At 42.6% G+C, this 18948-nt stretch overlaps 1 protein-coding gene across 2 annotated transcripts in view; it reads left to right on the top strand.

Moving 5' to 3' along the window:
* LOC309544542 (tyrosine-protein phosphatase non-receptor type 9-like) overlaps window positions 1–18948 on the top strand; it is a 102398-nt gene that overhangs the window by 46828 nt on the left and 36622 nt on the right. For both annotated transcript variants that reach the window (XM_082243447.1, XM_082243446.1), the window contains exons 2-5: window positions 5268–5408; window positions 11592–11681; window positions 14381–14505; window positions 15189–15294. In XM_082243447.1, the coding sequence (XP_082099573.1) occupies window positions 5268–5408; window positions 11592–11681; window positions 14381–14505; window positions 15189–15294 (462 nt within the window). The remainder of the gene's footprint in view (window positions 1–5267; window positions 5409–11591; window positions 11682–14380; window positions 14506–15188; window positions 15295–18948) is intronic.

Here is an 18948-nt window from a genome sequence, read left to right as displayed (position 1 = left end):
ACATTGATATGCAAGAATGATGGTGTTCCCAGTGGGTGTGAAAACACTCAACTTTTGTTGCAACAAAAAGTAAACCGCAAGGGATTCCTGTAATTTGACATGAGTCTTTTGACACTGCATTTTTCTGGGAAGCCAATGAGTCAGGCCTTCAATTTTGCTTATTTAGTAAGTGTACAAAATGTCCCCAAGCTGTCATATTGCAGGGATATGAAATTTTGTAGCTTTTGAAAGTTTTTGAAAATCCAGCATCTGCAGATTTAAATGGCCGTATCATGGGTAATAACTTTGTTACAACATGGCTTGTGTAGGTATTAGCCCCGGTTCACACTACTGCGTGTGCGGGGTTCGCATGTCATGTCGGAGCGCACTGCTCCGACATGACATGCGATCAGCTGTGCGGTGCGAGTTTAGCCATACAGTTTGTATGGCTAAATTCGCATCGCACCCGCAGCAAACACGCACAGGAGGCATTTTTGCTGCCGCATCAGGATCGGATCGCACATCGGTTCACACTTGCGATCCGATCCTGTGCGAACTGCACGATCGCACTGCGATATGCGATCAAACTGGGGGTGTCGTTAAGATTACATTGACACCCCCAGCGGATCGCATATGGCAGTGTGAACTGCCGGGGGTACGCGTGCGATGCGGGAATAGACTGCGAATTTGCAGCCTTCCCGCATCGCATCAGTGTGAACCTAACCTTAATGTAGAGCCAAGCACTGAGCAGATAATAGACACAAATTAGTGCAGCTCCATATTCATTTAATTTTTTTCTTTTTTCCTTTAATCACTTTAAGACCGGAAGCATTTGCCCCCTTAATGACCAGGCCGTATTTTGCGATTCGGCACTGCGTTACTTTAATGGCCAATTGCGCGGTCGTGCGACGCTGTACCCAAATAAAATTGTTGTCCTTTTTTTTCCCCCACAAATAGAGCTTTCTTTTGGTGGTATTTGATCACCTTTTTTTTTTTTTTTTTTTTTTTTTTTTTTTTTGCGCTATAAACAAAAAAAGAGCAACAATTTTGAAAAAAATATATATTTTTCACATTCTGCTATGAAATTCTCAAAAAAAATTTTCAACATTTTAGGCCAATTTGTTTTCTGCTACATATTTTTGATAAAAAAAAATCGCAATAAGCATATTTTGATGGGTTTGCGCAAAAGTTATAGCGTTTTCTAACTACGAGAAAGATATTTGTCGTGTTTTGTTTTTGTTTTTTTTTACTAGTAATGATGGCAATCTGCGATTTATTTTTTGCCGGACCGCGAGATTGCGACAGACAGACGGACCCCTAACTGACACTTTTGGGGAGATCAGTGACATTACTACAGTAATCAGTGCTAAAATTATGCACAGTTACTGTAATAATGACATTGGCAGGGAAGAGGTTAACATTATGGGTGTTAACTATGGGTTAAATGTGAGCCTAGTGGAGTGATTCTAACTGTTGGGGGGCGTGGCTTCTGAAATGACCATAGAGTCATGTGATCCTATATAGAAGGATCACATGGGCTCTATGATCATTTCAGGGAGAAGAACGGTCAGCTGTGTTTACAACAGCTGCCCGTCCTTCTCTCTCAGCGGGGAACGATTGCGGGTGTCAGGCAGCAGTCGGAGCCACCTGCCCGCTGCATCGGCTTCCCCGCTGACGAGCAGGGGCGAGAGCGCACGCTCGCCCCCTAGCCTCCTGAGAGCGAGTGCCGTACAGTTACAGCGATTTGCCTGGGAGCGGCTGCCTGCCGCATACATCTGCGGTGGGCGGTCGTAAACTGGTTAGATGCAAGAGTTTTAAGTATCTGAATTTGACCTGGTATCAGCCTTTAGGAGCCCTTGTGCACCAAAGCTCAGAGAATGGAAGCATTCCAAAGAGAGTAGATCACTTAATGGCCTACCAAGGCACATAGCAATGGGAGAGGAAAGCAGAGTGACTGAGAGATGAACTCTTCACTATACTGCTTCTCTAACTTTCACTGTACAATTGAAGGCAGGGGGACGGATTCATGACCGCTTATGTTTGGCGTAAAGCCAGCCATAGAAAGATGAAAATTTGGCCGCTTTGTACAGAATTTTGATTCCTCTCTGGGCAGGCTGGATATACTGAAGGTATTTGTAATCTATCATTCGACTTCAGTACAACCACCCCATTAATTCTGACAGTATATCTTCTGTACAGTCACTGCCAGCGGCTATAACCACCAGCAGTGGTCATTGAGTACATTCTATTCTGACGTTGAGGAAACCTTCCGTCAGAATACAATAGCGCAGCAGGAGGGATCATCAACATAGTCCGTGTTGAAGGAAAAGAAAGTTGCATAATCTATGGCCGGCCAGTGGGCTGAATGATGTCAGGCATCAGTCCAGAAATGTTTTTGTATTTTCATGGGCTTCTTTTTGACTGGTTCTGATTTAGAGGTCAGTCCTGCAGTTTTCCTTTCAGGCATTGAACCAGCCACAGCCATGTAAGCAGCATAGGGTAGAGCTGCACGATTCTGGATAAAATGAGAATCCCTATTTTTTTGCTTGGAATAAAGAGTACGATTCTTGGCGCAACATTATACAAAAAAAATTGGGCTAACTTTACGGTTTAGTTTTTTTTAAGTCATTAAAGTGTATTTTTTCACAAATTAAGTGACATAAAATATTTTTGGGGGTTCTAAGTAACTTTCTAGCAAAAAATACTGATTTTAACTTGTGTCAGAAAAAGGCTGGGTCTTTAAGACCTCCTTTAGTGCCGGTTCACATTATTGCGGTTTGCGAGATCGCATGTAATTCGGAGCGCACTGCTCCTTCATTACATGCGATCGGATGTGCAGTGCGAATTCAGCCATACACTTTGTATGGCTGAATTTCGCACTGTATCCGCACCAAACACACACAGGACCCTTTTTTTTCAGCCGCATCAGGATCGGATCGCATAGTGGTTTACACTTGTGTGATCTGATCCTGTGCGAACTGTCAGATCGCACTGTCGATCAAACTGGGGGTGTTGTTTACATTTAATTTACACCCCCTGCGTATCGCATATGACAGTGTGAACTGCCAGATGCGCGATGCGGGATCACGCTGCATATTCGCCGCGTTCCCGCATCGCACAAGTGTGAACCGGCACTTACAGACAAAAGGTCATTCCTTTGATCTAAAAAGAACAAAATGATACATTGTAAAATATTGTTTTAATAGTTATCTCGCAACCTTAGCAATGATGAACATTTGCCGGAGGCTCTTTTTTTTTTTTTTTTTTTTTTTTTTTGACAGCTGTGAGTAAATAGAGAACATCTCTGATTTGAGGAAATGCAGATTTAAAAACGTGAGTTGGGGGGGGGGGGTAAATCGAGATTGCAATTAATCGTGCAGCTCTAGCATAGGGCTTCTAAAGGGCCATACACACTATAAGATTTTCTGAAGACTTTTTCCTTCACATTTTACCTTTTCTATGTAGTGCAAGGGCCTGCCAGATTGCATACACATTGAAAGTGTTTAGGTTTGACCTCATATTATATGGTTTTGGTAAGTCTATAGGAAAAAGTCTTCAGGAAATCTTAGTGTGTATGGCCCATTAGTTTTCATCTTCATACAAATTTCAAACCACTCGATCAAGGTTGATTCTCACAACCATCCACTGTGGTCTGGGTGCTGGTCCAGTTCATATATTTTGGTGATTATCTGCTGGTAAGAAAATCCACCATACAATAGGCCGTGGAAAACTTGTAGGCTTCATTTAGACTTGTGGATTGGAAACAGTCGACGGTTCAAACCCCCCCCTTCCCCCCAATCCACATGGGGTGGATTGTTTACCTGTAATGTGCATGTACTCCATAACAATATGGAAGCACAGCTCCTTAATTGCAAACTTGTATATGATCAAATCAAACGTGTGCGTAGCCGATTACAGTACTTCCAGACAGTGCAAATGCTGGCTCACCCCTTCCTAACTGGGTGGGGTCCAACATCCCAGTGGAACATGCAGTGAGCCACATGCTCAGTGGAAGATGTGATTGGGAGAAAGATCACATAAGGGACTAGGAAGTTCCTGGTTGGACCCCATCGCCGCATCAACACAAGCGATGATGATGCGGGGATCTCTCCTGCTGTTCTAATGTATTCTGACAGTGGGCCCCCCCCCCCCCACTCCCCGTCAGAATACACAGATTGGTGCTTGCAGACATTGGCTGCAAGCGTTGATCACATGCTGGTTTTCCAGCATGACCATTCAACAGAAGCTGGTCAACATATTGCATCTGTTTCCCAGATTTGCAAAGCCAATTTTATAAAGTTGGCTAAGCGCCTATGTGTGCAAAACATGTTAGAGGTCTCTGTTCATCGCCTGTGCAATTGTTTTATGGATAAGTAAAGAAGCTGCTTTGGAATATGTTGGCGTGCAGCGATCTATTTTTCCTCTTCAGTTCTACCATGTGGACTTTCAGACCTCTTTGGAAGCAAGGTCCCACATGCTGTTCTATAAGCTCCCCAGTACTTTGTTCTATGGTTTCATAATGTGGACATTCTTAGTTAGCCTGCGTTTGGTATACAAAGCACCCACACATGGTGCTGAGCTTCCATATTGAAATAACAGAAATGCAATAAAAGGGAGCAGTCCAGAGACTGGAGGAAAGGACATGAATGAATGAATTTGGACATCTTCCATTCATCAAATGATTCTGGCACGGTCTGACTTCAAAACTTCTAATGCATACTACGAGAAGTTGACAGTGAGCAGTGAAATTTCAGTACTTTACAAAGCCTACAAATGTGCAAGACTAGAGGTAAAGCTGGAGCTTTTAAATACGCATTGCAAAGTCACATTATTGGTCCGGCTTGGTATTCATTGAAAAAATATTTAACTGTAATTTTAAATTCGGTCTCTGACCTTCACTAATCTCTTGACCATCAGTATTCAGGCATTAATCAGTCATTGCACAATTTGGTGACAAATGGAGCTTGCTTACTGGAGGAAAGATCACCTCCGCTCTTTCATTGTGCAGACACAATATCAACTGGGTGCATGGCTTTGAAAAGTAAATGGTTATGCCTTTGTATTGAATCTGCCAGAGGTGTATACATTAGACCACTGGCTGAACAGATCTACAAAATGTTTGGCATGCAAAATGGTTAACAAACATGTATTTTGTGGTTTCCCTACTCTTACACAATAAATGTTCAGTAACTGAGCTTTGTTCTGAACGTACAAAGATATATTTTAAAAAATGCTACCTACTTATCATTTGGACTTAACATATTTGTGTTTTTTTTTTTTTTTTCAAGGCCATTGAAGAATTTTTGGCTGAACTGAAGAATCGGGAACAACCACAAGTGGTTACCGTGCCCCCAGACACTGCTGTGAAATTTCTAATGGCTCGGAAGTTTGATGTTTCTAGAGCAATAGATTTATTTCAAGCTTACAGAGTAAGTATACACTTGTGCCACAGTCCTTCGCTAAATAAATAAATGGATTGCCAAACTTTGGTGCTAACATAACTTTATTTTCTGCTAATCTGTTACATGTGTCAGAAAGTGCCTTTTCAGTAGGGGTTAAGTTTTTTCTTTTTAAATTGAATCTGACCTGTGCTAAAAATTTTCTTGGGCAATAGCGGATGATGTGCTGACACCTTTGTGGTGCTTGTGAGTATTTTGTGTTAAGGTTACTATAAAATGTCCAATCTGCTCGTCCAATCTCCTTTTAGATTTACTATGATCAATTAAGTGCAAGAGCCTGCCTGATTGGATACAAATTGAAAATATTGTTGCATTTGATCCAGAGGGGTTTATAGTTTTAGTAAATCCAAAGTGGAGTGTGCTGAAATTCTTTGTGTAGTGCACACTAGCTAAAGGGTGATATCGCATCAGCCATTTTGTCACTGGGAAATACTAGCCAGCAACAGAATTGCTAAATTGTGCAGTGAGAACACTGCTTCTATGTGTTGCAACCTCATCAGCTGAGTGACATCACTTTCTTCCTGGCAAAGGCATGCAGAATGTTAGTAAGTGAGAGAAATCTTTCTTTAAATGAAACAGGATCTATCCATTCACAGATCCTGTTTCATTCATAGAGGCTGTAGTACTGACTTCTGTGAATGAAGAAACAGCGCTCGGTTCCGCACTCTTGATGAGTGCCTGGCAGAGCTCCTTATTAACCCCTGCCGCATCAGAAAATTAGGGGGGTGGGAGTAGTTAGTTGGGGGGGGGGAGGGGGTTGATGCATCAAAGGAGGGATATTTCTGCTAAACACAACAGTACAAGAGACACATCACATTGAGAGCAAGTAATGTCTTTACTGCTGAAATTTTTATTAATTTCAGGTAATTACTGTGCATAGTCACCTGTTAACTTTCTACCAAGTACCATTCTGATGCAGCTGATGAAGACAAGATGTTTCCATAGCTATTGAGCATGGCTGCTATTTTGCTGTGTAGATGGGCATTTACTTGTAACACGGAAAAGAGAGCAATGAACCGTATTTAACGATAAATCCCTATGAAGAGCATGATTTTATAATTTGTTAAGTGCAAATTAGGTAATCAAGTGGTTTAGGCAATGCAGAAATCTTCCTTCTGATGATGATACATATAGGCCAGGGATATGCAAACAGATATTGCAGAACTACAGGTCCCATGAGGCATAGCAAGACAACAGCATGACGCCCAGAGGCCGAGGCATGATGGGACTTGTAGTTTTGCAACAGCTGGAGGACCACAATTTGCATATCTCTGATGCAGGCTATATTCATAGCACTTTTCCATACTGTTGCAGTGTGGTTGTTTTTTACATGCATTATCATTCATCCTTTTGGAAGGTGCATTTATTCCCGACCAGCCCAGGTGAATAAATGATAAAGAGTGGCCGCAGCCTACATGTCTCCACCAAACTGGGATAAGATGACAGCCCCCCTCCATGCATGAAGGAAAAAACCTTCCTTGGAGAAGAGGTTCCTACTATTTTTTAGCCAGATTTATTTATCTCTTTTTGACTGACATTTCTTCTATCATGATCTGACTGCTTACTGAATTTAGGGCTCGTTAGCAGTTTCTGGATCGGTGACCCTCGAGTACATGTTAAAGACTGCACCTGGACCTTGTCTGGAAAAAAATTGGGCACTGTATCCTATGCTTGGCGCATGCCTTGGTTTGTAGTGCGGTGAGTGGGTTAGCTGCAGGGTCACCAGGATTCTGAAAAGGACTGGTGATGTAGACAAGGTGAGAAAGGGTTTCCCCTTAACAATTAAACTCTCCTCCTTTCTGTTCCCACCAGCAGTGGTACTTTTGCCTTGGATACTTACCTCTTCTTTACTTGTGGTAGGGTTGTTGGGAATAACCCATTTTGTTTTTGTTTTTTTGCTCCCCTTAGGGGTTATGCGGCATGAATGTCACCTATGGATATGGCTATGTGCAATGTCTTCTTTGGGACCTGCCCCCCCCTTTTCTCTTATTCCCTTACTGGAGGGTCCCCCTTGGGTTCTACTCCTCTGCTTCAACCTAGCTTGGTGGTCATTTTGCACCCTCTCCTTCCTACCACTTTTTTTTTTTTTTTTGCGTTGCTTCTGCCCGCTGGGAACAAGTTCATCCTTCCCTGCCTAAGCATAATCCCATTGGATGTGGGTTTAGGGAGATATACAACACCTAGAGTCTATACTCCTTGGAACAGAACCACCACCTGAGCTTGTTACATGCTTCTCTTAAATTGTTGGTTGCTAGGTGGCTGTTGACTCTCCCCACTTTTACATGCTCTGGCTGTGGGTTGCTTATACTGTTAATTTTGTTTAAGTCTACTTCTATTTGCCTTGGAGGTTTGTTCCTGTGGACCTATTGCTGCTCTTTTAGCTGTAATTTTTCTACCCCTAATTTTTGCTTGGAGATGTCCCCTTGTCTATGAATTGATTACTGTGACCAGTACTAAATGATAAAGATAAGGGGACTTTTCACATTCCTGTACATTCTTTATCTTTAAGTATGGTACAGGACACCGGGTCCCTCCAATCTATTCTCTGTGATCACTGTATTGCTTGCTAACAAAACTGAAGCCTCACAGAGGCTGGCAAAGTTGTATGGAGACACTAGGGGTGGACCCAGTAAAGCTTTTCTGCTAGTGTTCCATTACCTGAAGGTAGTGACCCATGGTCTATGAATTTATTCTTGTGCCCTGTACTGTACTCCAAGATACAGAATTTACAGGCGTGTCAAATACCTCTTAGTGTTCAACAGAGAACCTGAGCTTGATTTCTCTTATCTTGTGGAGGGCAAATCTTGGAGGCCTGTTAGCAATCCAACTTTGTCTTTGTTGTAATCTTAATTGTTGTTTGAGAATGAACTGGTTCACAGTACAAGAAGCTGGAAATGTCTGAGAGGGCTTTTGTTGTAAGGCCTCATTCACATTGTTGTACTATAGCATATGCCTGTGAGAGGGCCGTGTTTGCCCACACAGGAATGCATAAGTGTTTCGTGCATCCCTGTGCAGGCAGTCCCCTGCATTTCAATTGGGGCATGATGACTGTACAGATACAGCTGCTGCTCCTAATTTGAGAGCCGTGTGTGTGTGCACGGCCCCAAACTCGGGCACTCTCCCACACGCCTGTCAAACTGGGCGCAGCAGCCCCTGTGTCTGTAGAACCACTGTGCCCTAATTTGAAATGCATGGAACACCTGTGCATCCCTGTGCAGGCAAACACGGCCCTCCTGCGGGTGTATGCCATAGTATGCCTATGTGAACAAGGCGTAAATCGAAACTACGCTTTATCTGAGCACCACAAATCAAAAATGCATTTTAACTTATTTTAATATTCAAAGCAAGCTCTCCCAACTATTCAGGTCTTCATGCTTTATTTTGTTGAGAAATCACTTTGAAAAACACCTCCACACACACCATCCGATCTGCTGGGCAGATGGCGAATGTATCTCCATACGTCTGTTTTCAGCAGATTTCTTAGATCGGATGTCAGCGGACGCATGTCTGCTGATATCTGCCTCCCCAGAGAGGACAATAGGAGGCCTGATTGGGTCTGCCTGAAAAGTGGACAGGTGTACCCAATCGGTTCGACTGAGAGAAAGGGGTCGTAAAGTGAGTATAATAAACAGCTCAAAATTTTAAAAATTACTGAGATTTCAGGAAAAAAAAGTGACCGATATATCCACCATTTTATTTAATAACCTTCCTAAGGCTTCCATTTATTGAATCTGACAGTTTTTTTTATCTGTTGACGATCAACTTTTTGTGCCCCAGCAACCACAGCCTCCCAGACACTGTTTAGGGAGGTGTACGGTTTTCCTTCACCATAAATCTCCCGTTTAAGAAGGGCCCCTCAAGTTCTCAATAGGGTTTAGGTCAGGTGAGGAGTGGGGGGGGGGGGGCATGTCATTATTTCATCTTTAAGGCCTTTACTGGCTAGCCATGCAATGGAGTACTTCGATGCATACGATGAAGCATTGTCCTGCATAAATATCGTCTTCTTGAAAGATGCAGACTTTTTCTTGTACCACTGCTTGAAGAAAGTGTCTTCCAAAAACTGTCAGTAGGTTTGGGAGTTGATTTTGAGTCCATCTTCAGCCCGAAAAGGTCCAATACCAGGACCCCACCTCCACCTTGCTGGTGTCTGAGTCGAAGTGGAGCTCTGTGCCCGTTACTAATCCAGCCACAGGCCCGTCCATCTTGTCCGTCAAGAGTCACTCTCATCTCCTCACTCCATAAAACCTTTGAAAAATCTGTCTTCAGATATTTCTTGGCCCAGTCTTGACATTTCAACCTGTGTGTGTTAAGTGGTGGTCGGGTTCATGCCTGCTTTACCTTGGCCATGTCTCTGAGCACTAAACACCTTGTACTTCTGGGCACTTCCGGTTCTTCTCAAATTTTTGGCAGTTAATTTGCTTCTTTTTTTCCTCAACACTTTTCTTGCGACCCTGTTGACTATTTGCAGCAAACCGTTTGATGGTTCTGTGATCACACCCCAATATATTAGCAATTTCAAGATTGCTGCATTCCTTCTAAAGACTTTTTACACTTTTTGTTTGACTTCAGAGTCAGTTATATCTTTTTTTTTTTTTTTTTTTTTTGCCCCATTTTGCCTGAGGAAAAGGAAGCTGCCTAATTATGCACACCTTGATATAGGGTGTTGAACTCCTTAGGCCACACCCTCACTCATGCAAATACACAGCACCCGATAAACTTAAATCCAATAAGCATTTATCATTTAAACCCCACGGCCTACCTGAGTATTGTTGCTGACCATGTCCATCCCTTTGACTACAGTGTACCCATCTTCTGACGGCTACTTCCAGCAGGATAATGCACCATGTCACAAAGCTCAAATTATCTCAAACTGGTTTCTTGAACATGACAATGAGTTCACTGTTCTACAATGGCCTCCACACTCACCAGATCTCGGTCCAATAGAGCACCTTTGGGATGTGGTGGAATGGGAGAGTCACTTTATGGATTTGCAGCCGACAAATCTGTATCAACTGTGTGATGCTATAATGTCAGTATGGACCAAAATCTCTGAGGAATATTTCCAACACCTTGATGAATCTATGCCACTAAGAATGAAGGCAAAAGGGGGTCCAACTCGGTACTAGCAAGGTGTACCTAATAAAGTGGATGGTGAGAGTATATTGTACATTCACATCAGTCCCTACCATCAAGGAGCTTACAATCTAAGGTCCCTAACTCACATTCATACATACATACTAGGTCCAAATTAGACAGGAGCCAATTTCCCTACCAGCATGTCTTTGGTGTGTGGGAGGAAACCAAAGTACTCTGAGGAAACCCACGCAGGCACAGGAAGAACATGCAAACTGTGCATAAATAACAATAATCTTAGTATTCCATTCCTATTATTCTCTTTCATCTGACACTGAGAAGGAGTACAATGTGAGTCGGTCACTAGCAGGTGGCCTAGAGATTTTTTTTTAATTTTATTGCGAGTAGTAAAAGCAGCATTCTGTAGTATGCGCACAAGTTAAGACACGGGTGTGGATGTTATCTGATGGCTTGGTTGCATTGTACATTTCTGTCACACTAATATTTTTTAGGCTACGTTCTCATGTAGGTGTTTTGGGGCATTTTTCAGCTCTAAGGATCAGCTCAAAAAGCACCCAACAAGACAAATCCCATTCATTTCAATGGCCCCTGTTCACATCTGCGCGTTCCAACGCCTTGCGCAAAACACCCAACGCTTCAAAAAGTATATGAGCTTCTTTTTGGGCAGATTACAGGCGTTTTTGTTAGATGTCAATGCCTTCCTCCAAACACCTGTAAAAACGCCTGCAAAACACCTATAAAATAGCGACGCCTAGATACGAATGTAGCCTCAGGGAATTGGGGCAAGAGTTTTTTTAGATGGGCTTACATGAGGAAGGGAGCTTAGGAAAGAATTTGTCAGTATACTGTTCCATTTGTCAGCAGTTTGGCAGGCTCTGAATAGTGTTGTCATCCACTTTTGAGGATAAAACTATTAATTGCAGCAAGTGTGTATGACAAACAAAAATCACCAATTTTTTGGCAGGTACTGTAGTTCATCATGCATTCATATTTTTCCATTTCAGCAAGAAATGTTACTGACTAAAATGAACTGCCTGACTTCCTTTCTCTGTGTAACAGAACACAAGACTGAAAGAAGGGATCTACAATATTAACCCAGATGAAGAACCTTTACGCTCCGAGTTGCTGAGTGGTAAATTTACGGTTTTGGTAAGTATTAATGTTTTCAAACATTTTCACTTTTATTTTCAAAGGACAAAAATACTATTGAAAAAGTGGCTAGGTAGATCACTGTAAGGTTATAAATTTAAAATCTATCAGTATGTGTTGATAATAATAAAAAAATCCAGGATTGTACGTGTGGAAGGGCCAGCCACATTCCAAAGCATCGGACAGCAAAAAGCAATTACTATAGGAGGAGCATGGAAGTGGAATAAGCTACTTGTGCTCATTTCCTCTTCCTTAGCTATTATATTGACCGATGCCATGCGGGGGGGGGGGGGGGCACGCACTACTTGGGGGAATTTTAACAGCACTCCAGAGTTGGGGTTTTTTTTTTTTTTTTTTTTTTTGGGTTTACATTTTTTTTTTTTTTTTAGGTTGAAATACAGCTGCCTTTTTGCAGCATTTTCAAATACTAAATATTATAGAACATCGGTAGGCAAAGAAAATTGGACAACCCTTCGTTCTTTGGGGCTTCCTTCAAAACAAATTTTATTCTGTTTTTAAATTGGCCAGTTTAACTGAAACCCATCTACTGACTTGCCATATCCTGGCTGAAAACCAAACTTGCAGTGAGAGTGCCTGCTGTCTAATGGCCAGTAGGTTTAAGATCATTTTGCAGATGGAAAACTACAATGGGGGTTGACGCACGTATGTATATATGATGGTTTTGTGTATAGTTTATTTCTTTATTATGGTCAGGACAAAAAAGTTAAAGCAATATATATTTCAGTTAGGGTAAAATGTATATTATCTTTTATCAGCTAGTGAAACTCTTGGCTCATTTTTACATGCGAAGATCCTGTCTTTTTAAAGCCTGTTTGCAGACCTCTAGGTCATGCTGCAATTTACATATGGAATGGAATATTTGCAGTAACCCATCCCTTGTTTCCCAAAAAACGAGACACTCTCTTTAGTGCCGGTTCACACTAGGGCGACCTGTGAGGCGACCTGGTCGCCTCACAGGTCGCCTCCCATAGGGAAGCTGCGGACCCGTTCTAATAGGAGCGACACAAGTCGCTCCGACCTAGAAAAAGGGTCTGGAGCTTCTTTGGGGCGACCCGGAGGCGACCGCCATAGACTTCAATGTTATGAAGTCCGTGGCGGCCGCTCCAAGGTAGCGGCGCGCTGCTCGCACCGCGACCTCGGAGGTCGCGGTGCGAAGTAGCGTCGCTGCAGTGTGAACCGGCACTTAGCTAGCACATAGTGAGAATCCTTTTGTCATGTAAAAAATATAGATCTGTAAAACAAAGATTTTGTGTATATGTGTGTATGTATATATCACTGGATCAAAGTAAGGTAATTGCAGTAGGGTGTACTATATTTACCCTAATACCCTGACCTAGAAGTCTGCAGGCAGCCACAATTGGGAATCTTACTGACGACCAGCTAGCTGCAGAATGGGGCGCAGGCGGCAGAAGTTTGCCCCTATAAAGGGCCCTGTATCTTGAGATTGGAGGTAAGTGTAGTACATAATAAAGTACTTGTTCGCCTTTACCCTGGCCCACTTAATACACACACACAACATTTAAAAAGAAATTTGCATGTTTTTTTTTTTTTGTACGTTCCATAGACATTTTACAACATGGTCCCAAATATCTGCTTGGAGGAACAAAGTTCTTTTATAAAGAGGACTTGACGGGATCGAGAATGTTAAATGTGACAAAATATATTATTAGTCTGGCAGAGATTTAGGCTCCTTTCACACAAGTTGCCCGATTGGGCCTGCCTGTCCTATTTTCAGGCAGACCCGATTGGACTCTCCATTCTCCTCTATGGGTAGTTGCATGTAAACTTATGTCCGTTTACATCCGGCTACCTTCGGTCTGGCAAATACTAACGGAAGGAGATCCATTCCCCTCCCTCTGGACGAATCAGATCAGAGGGCAGTCAAGTGTAAACAGACAAGCCAGTCTGTTTACATCCGACTGCCTATAGAGCAGAGCGAGCCATGTCTGCTTTGCATCAGCGGAGTGGACACATACCTGTCATTCCTCCGCTCAGCAGGTAATTAGTGGTCAGATCCCCTGCTGAGCAAAACTGGGTCCTGTGAAAGAGGCCTTTGTGGCGGACTGGCTGCGGCTAAAACATGGCAATCCTTATATACTTGAATCAGCCATACTGCAAAAGCCATGTCCCGTTCAAGTCTATGGGAAATTAGTAAGCAAGCATGGGCAGCCCGGCATTTTATTTTTACTGGCGGGTATGCAGACAGTCCAGAAAGCTGTAGCCATTGGAGGAGGTAGGTAAAAGAACTGTGTGTATGTGTGTATGGGGGGTTGTGCGGCAAGTGACACAGCTGGGTGTATTAAAGAGGCTATAGGAATTTTTTTAAAAGGTGAACGTATATAGGTTAGGCGCCCTTCACCCTGATCAAAGATACTAGCATTCCAAGCATGCTTCTATAAATTTATCAGTAGCACCAACATATAACAAGACAGTACATTTTCCTACAGAAAGGGAAAATCTACATAATTGGTTTTGTGTGTGATGTCTTTGTTCATTTAGCAACATAGTAACATTTTGTTGGATTTGCAAAATCCGTGAAATGGATAATCCACATGTGAATTGTATTTTGTAATTTGTGACTGTGTGAACATTCTTATGGCCTGAAGCAATGTACTTGTATGGACAGTGTTCCTGTTTACTCCCAATGTAATAGCCATATATTTGCTTCTCAATTACAGCCCGGAAGAGATGCAAATGGAGCAGCTTTAGCCCTGTTTACTGCTCGGCTTCATCGGCCGGACGTGACCACGCATAAGGCTGTTCTTCAGGCTATTATCTATCAGTTAGATAAAGCAATTGAGAGGTAATTTATTGATGAGCAATAAGCAAGCCTCTTCCTTCCCATCAGAAAAATCTGATCTGGACGGAGATATGTTGAACACAGATGGGCACATTTCTTTAATCTGTTCATAAAGAACCAAGCAGAAGATGGCTTTCATCCAAATGTCTTATTGAAGTTTACATTTTCAATGTTTTTATGTTTGGGACATTATTAGTTTTTCACTGAATGGAACTATAGCTGTGGGATTATTTCCTTGACTTTTTTTTTTTTTTTTTGCAGTTATTGATTTTCAAGTCGATTGCTGTACTCTGGGGGGGGGGGGGGGGGAAGCTTAACAGACCATTGTTGCCATAGTAAAGTGGAAATATATATTGTAATATTTTAGAATGTGGGGGATATGCTGTGAAAAGGCCAAGGTTATCTAATTTTATCATTTCCAGTTTATATTCAGTATTTCCACACACTTAATTTATTGTGTATGTGTGCATGTTTATGGATTTTATGATTTTTATCAGACTGCCACGCAACATTTATTCTTAATAGAAATACTAATATTTTCATTTTAATGCGTCTATTGCAATACATATACAGATTGAATGGTAATAATTGTGTAAAGATAGGCAAGGAATCTGGTTTATGCCTGAAAAATGTTTTTGGTTATCTTTTATTTATTTATTTTTGGTTTGACTATTTTTGTTCTGTAGAGTGGAGACTCAGCGCAATGGGCTCATATTTATCTATGATATGATTAATTCCACCTATGGAAATTTTGACTACGAACTGTGTGTGAAGATCTTGAACCTTTTAAAGGTTAGTATTTTTTCATTTTTTCTAATTTGTTCAAAGAGTATGTAAGCAAAAAACATAGCCATACCTGGTCAGACCAATATAATTTACTAACTTTAGCGTAAAACCAGCTATACATGGAGTGCATTTAGGCTAGTTTCTGATGAACTGGCCGAAATTTGTTCAGTAGGTGGCCCTTTGGGACGACTGTTCTTTGGGTGGCCCCTTTTAACAACTGATGGGGTTGGCTGTCGAAATACAATAGACTAAGTCAGAAATGTGTTCATCTGCGCTTTGTAGCGTGGATGGAGGCATCTTTTTAATCAAGCCTCAGGTTGACCGGAGTAATTTGTATGTGTATAGCCAGCTTATGGGTCAATCTAAATAATGCATTCCATTTCCAGTCTGGTAAACTCCCCTACAGTATAACTGGTTATAAACCGTTTTACTTTGTATGTAGCCATTTCATAGGTTTGGTTTACTACTCCACTCCCTGCTGTTATGGTTAAACAGCAGGTGTGGAGCCACCACTTCGAAGTGGAAGGTTACAATGCACAGATCACAGATTGCAGATCAGACAAAAGTTCTGGGCCAAGAAAAGGGTCTCTAAGTTGTGATGAATCAGTGATCACAGGTGTAAACAATGCCTATGATAACACTGTTAAAAGCTGTAGAAAACTCTGCCAAAATGAACAATTGGCCCCTGCATTGGTATGCTATAATGTGCTAGTAGCACATTATGGCAGGCTAACCTGTCAAATGTAGCCCTACGTTGCTGCCCCGTCCTTTTCAGGCTCTCTCTTCAGCTACTTTAATGATGTCACTCCCACATATATGCACGTGTGTCACATCACCACAGTACATAGCCGGTGGCAAAAATGTGGTATGAGCATGTGTGGCTCAAATCACTTTACCGCTGACAGGCAGGAGAAGGCTTTCATTAGCGAAGAGAGCACTAGGATTTCTTCTGAAAAAATAAACACACACACACACCAATTTTGTTGTGAAAGGGGAAGAACGGATAGCTAATAGAGATCACAGCCAATGTTAAAGATACTGTTCCCCTATACACAGCTTGTGCTTGATTACTGCCAGTTCCAGTTATCCAATTGTGCGACCTATAGTAAGTGCCTGTGTTGCTGACCAGTGCAAGTATTGGTGATCTTAGCAAGTGACAGTGTTTCCAGTTTGTGGATCACAGCCAGATCCAGTGCTTCCAGTTTGCTGGTCACAGACTGCTCCAGTGCTTTCAGGTTGCATAAAACTAGGCTGTTTATCAGTTTCTTCAAAAAAAGAAAATTCAGAAATGTATAAACCCCAGAAAAATATCTGTATTTATGAGTCCTTCAGCCACTTCACAGGCAGACATATTAGGAAGCAGTATGTCCCCAGGAAACATGCCAGGTATGGGGTGAAGTTGTATAAACTGTGTGAAAGAGGCACAGGTTACACATTTGATCTTTGTGTTCACGAAAGTAAAGATAGCCAGCTGGAGCACCATGTATGCTCCTCTTATATGGGTAGCAATGAAATGATAATTTGAGACCTTTATATCACCCTCTTTTCTGGTATCCTTTTTTAAAAAACAAAAACAAAGCTTGTTTTACAATGCAAATAGCAAAGGCTTTCCTCAAAGGCTTGTCGACACAAAGCTAAAAAGGAAGGGAATCAGCAAGTTTGTGTGTGTGAGAAACTGTTGGCACTTAAAGTGGAAGTTCAGCTAAAAACGTACTAACTTTAAATCTACTGGTAGCCACGTTCTAAGACTAATCTATCTAACCCTGTAAAGCAAAAATCGCTATTCATACCTTTTCTGTGGCGCATGCTGTGTGGAAGAGACAGCCAACAATGGCTGGGAAATGCCTGGGCAGTGACATCACCCATAGATTTACAATGGGGCTTCCGTTGTCGGCTGCCTCTCCTGCACGCGCCTACACAGAGAAGCCGACACTGACAGCTCAGTGCAGGACCGGATTGGCTGCAGAAAAGGTATGTATAGCAATTTTTGATCTACGGGTAGATAGATTATTCTTAGAATGTGGCTGCCAGTAGATTTAGAATTAGTTAGCTTTAGGCTGAACTTCTACTTTTAAGTGTAAAGATAAATGGGATCGAGCCTTCCACTGTAGCAGATATCTATTATTCCCACACAGAACAGAATACCCTGATACTATCTCCTGTTAGCTTGCATGTTGCATTAGACTCCATTCACACCTGAGCGTATCATTTTTTGCAGGCGTTGACATCTAACAAAAATGCCTGTAATCTGCCAAAAAAACATCTCCTGTACTCTGAGCTTCAGGCAACAAAATGCTCATATGTGAACAGGGGCCATTGAAATTAATGGGATTTTGCTTGTTGGGCGTTTTGAGACTTCAGAGATGAGCATTTTACGACCTGAAAAACGCTGAGGTGTCAACAGGGCCTTAGGGTTATACTGGGAACTTGAGTTGGCATGTCTTTATCAGTCAGCTGAGCACAAGCCTTATTAGTGTTTTTTGCACTGTTGCAGTCATTAACCACTTCTGGACCGGAAGATTTTACCCCCCTAATGACCAGGCCATTTTTTGCGATATGGCACTGCGTTCCTTTAACTGATAATTGCACAGGCGTGCGACGCTGTACCCAAATTAAATTGATGTCCTTTTTTCCCCACAAATAGCTTTCTTTTGGTGGTATTTGATCACCGCTGCGATTTTTAATTTTCCGCTATAAACAAAAAAGAGCGACCATTCTGAAAAAAAAAAAAAAACAATATTTTCTCTTTCGTTCGTTGACGGACAAAGCTCCAGATTTTTCTTAACCATTGGGTTATGCTGCCCCCTACAGGAGTAGGACACTAGGCAGGAAAATGTTTTACCACGCCTACGGGGCAGTCCCAGGGGTTATACTCCCACTTCCTGCTATAGGCGTTCAGTTTTTTTCTGCCTAGTCAGGAGTAAGGACCTAGATCCTTGCAGGGATCTCTAGTTCTAGCATTTTTTATTTCTTATTTTCCTCTTTTTGTTTTCTGTTTCTGTGAGAAGCTAACTGGCGATGTGGGGGGGGGGAAATGCGCGCAACCGGACGATTAATTGTGCGGGGGGGGGTGTTGTATCTGGTGGGGGCTCCTGCAAAGCCCCCCCCCCCCCCCCCCCCATGTCTGGATTTGTCCTGAGGCCTGGTCCCTGTATGCCTCGTGGTGCCACCATTTTGTTGTAGCCTGTGTGTTTCTTTACACTGCGGCCATATTTGTGTACTCCGGCAGCCATTTTCTTGTGGTTTACCAGTGCAAATAGCGGCGGCCATGAGTGGAGCCCTGTGGGCGTCGTTTTCGGCGGTGGGAGCCCCTTCTTAACCCCTGGTGCTCACTCCTGGATCATTTGGCTTTCTAAACACTGCACATGTAGTGCAGATTCTTCTGGTGGTTGCAGGTGGTGAGTCTGGTGGGGTCCTCTCCCTCTCTGCTGACTGTCGCTGTGTGCCTTGTGCTTGGTGACCAGGTGGTGCTGCCAGCACGGTGGGGGTTGTCCCTTAGCAGTGTGTTACACTTTTTTGGTGAAGTCCCGCTGGTGACTCATGCAGTCTTTGGAGCAGGTTTCCCCACCTGGTCCCCTCTCTGAAGCCGCGGGACCCTCCGGGTCCCAACCATCCATCCATGGACTGATGGTGGTTCTGGAGTCCCTGGTGGAGGTGGCT

Source organism: Pelophylax lessonae (assembly GCF_965119305.1).
Source record: "Pelophylax lessonae genome assembly, chromosome: 1".
In the NCBI taxonomy this organism is placed as follows: domain Eukaryota; kingdom Metazoa; phylum Chordata; class Amphibia; order Anura; family Ranidae; genus Pelophylax; species Pelophylax lessonae.
The sequence above is the reverse complement of the archived record's forward strand: the minus strand, read 5'-3'. Positions and strand labels throughout refer to the sequence as shown.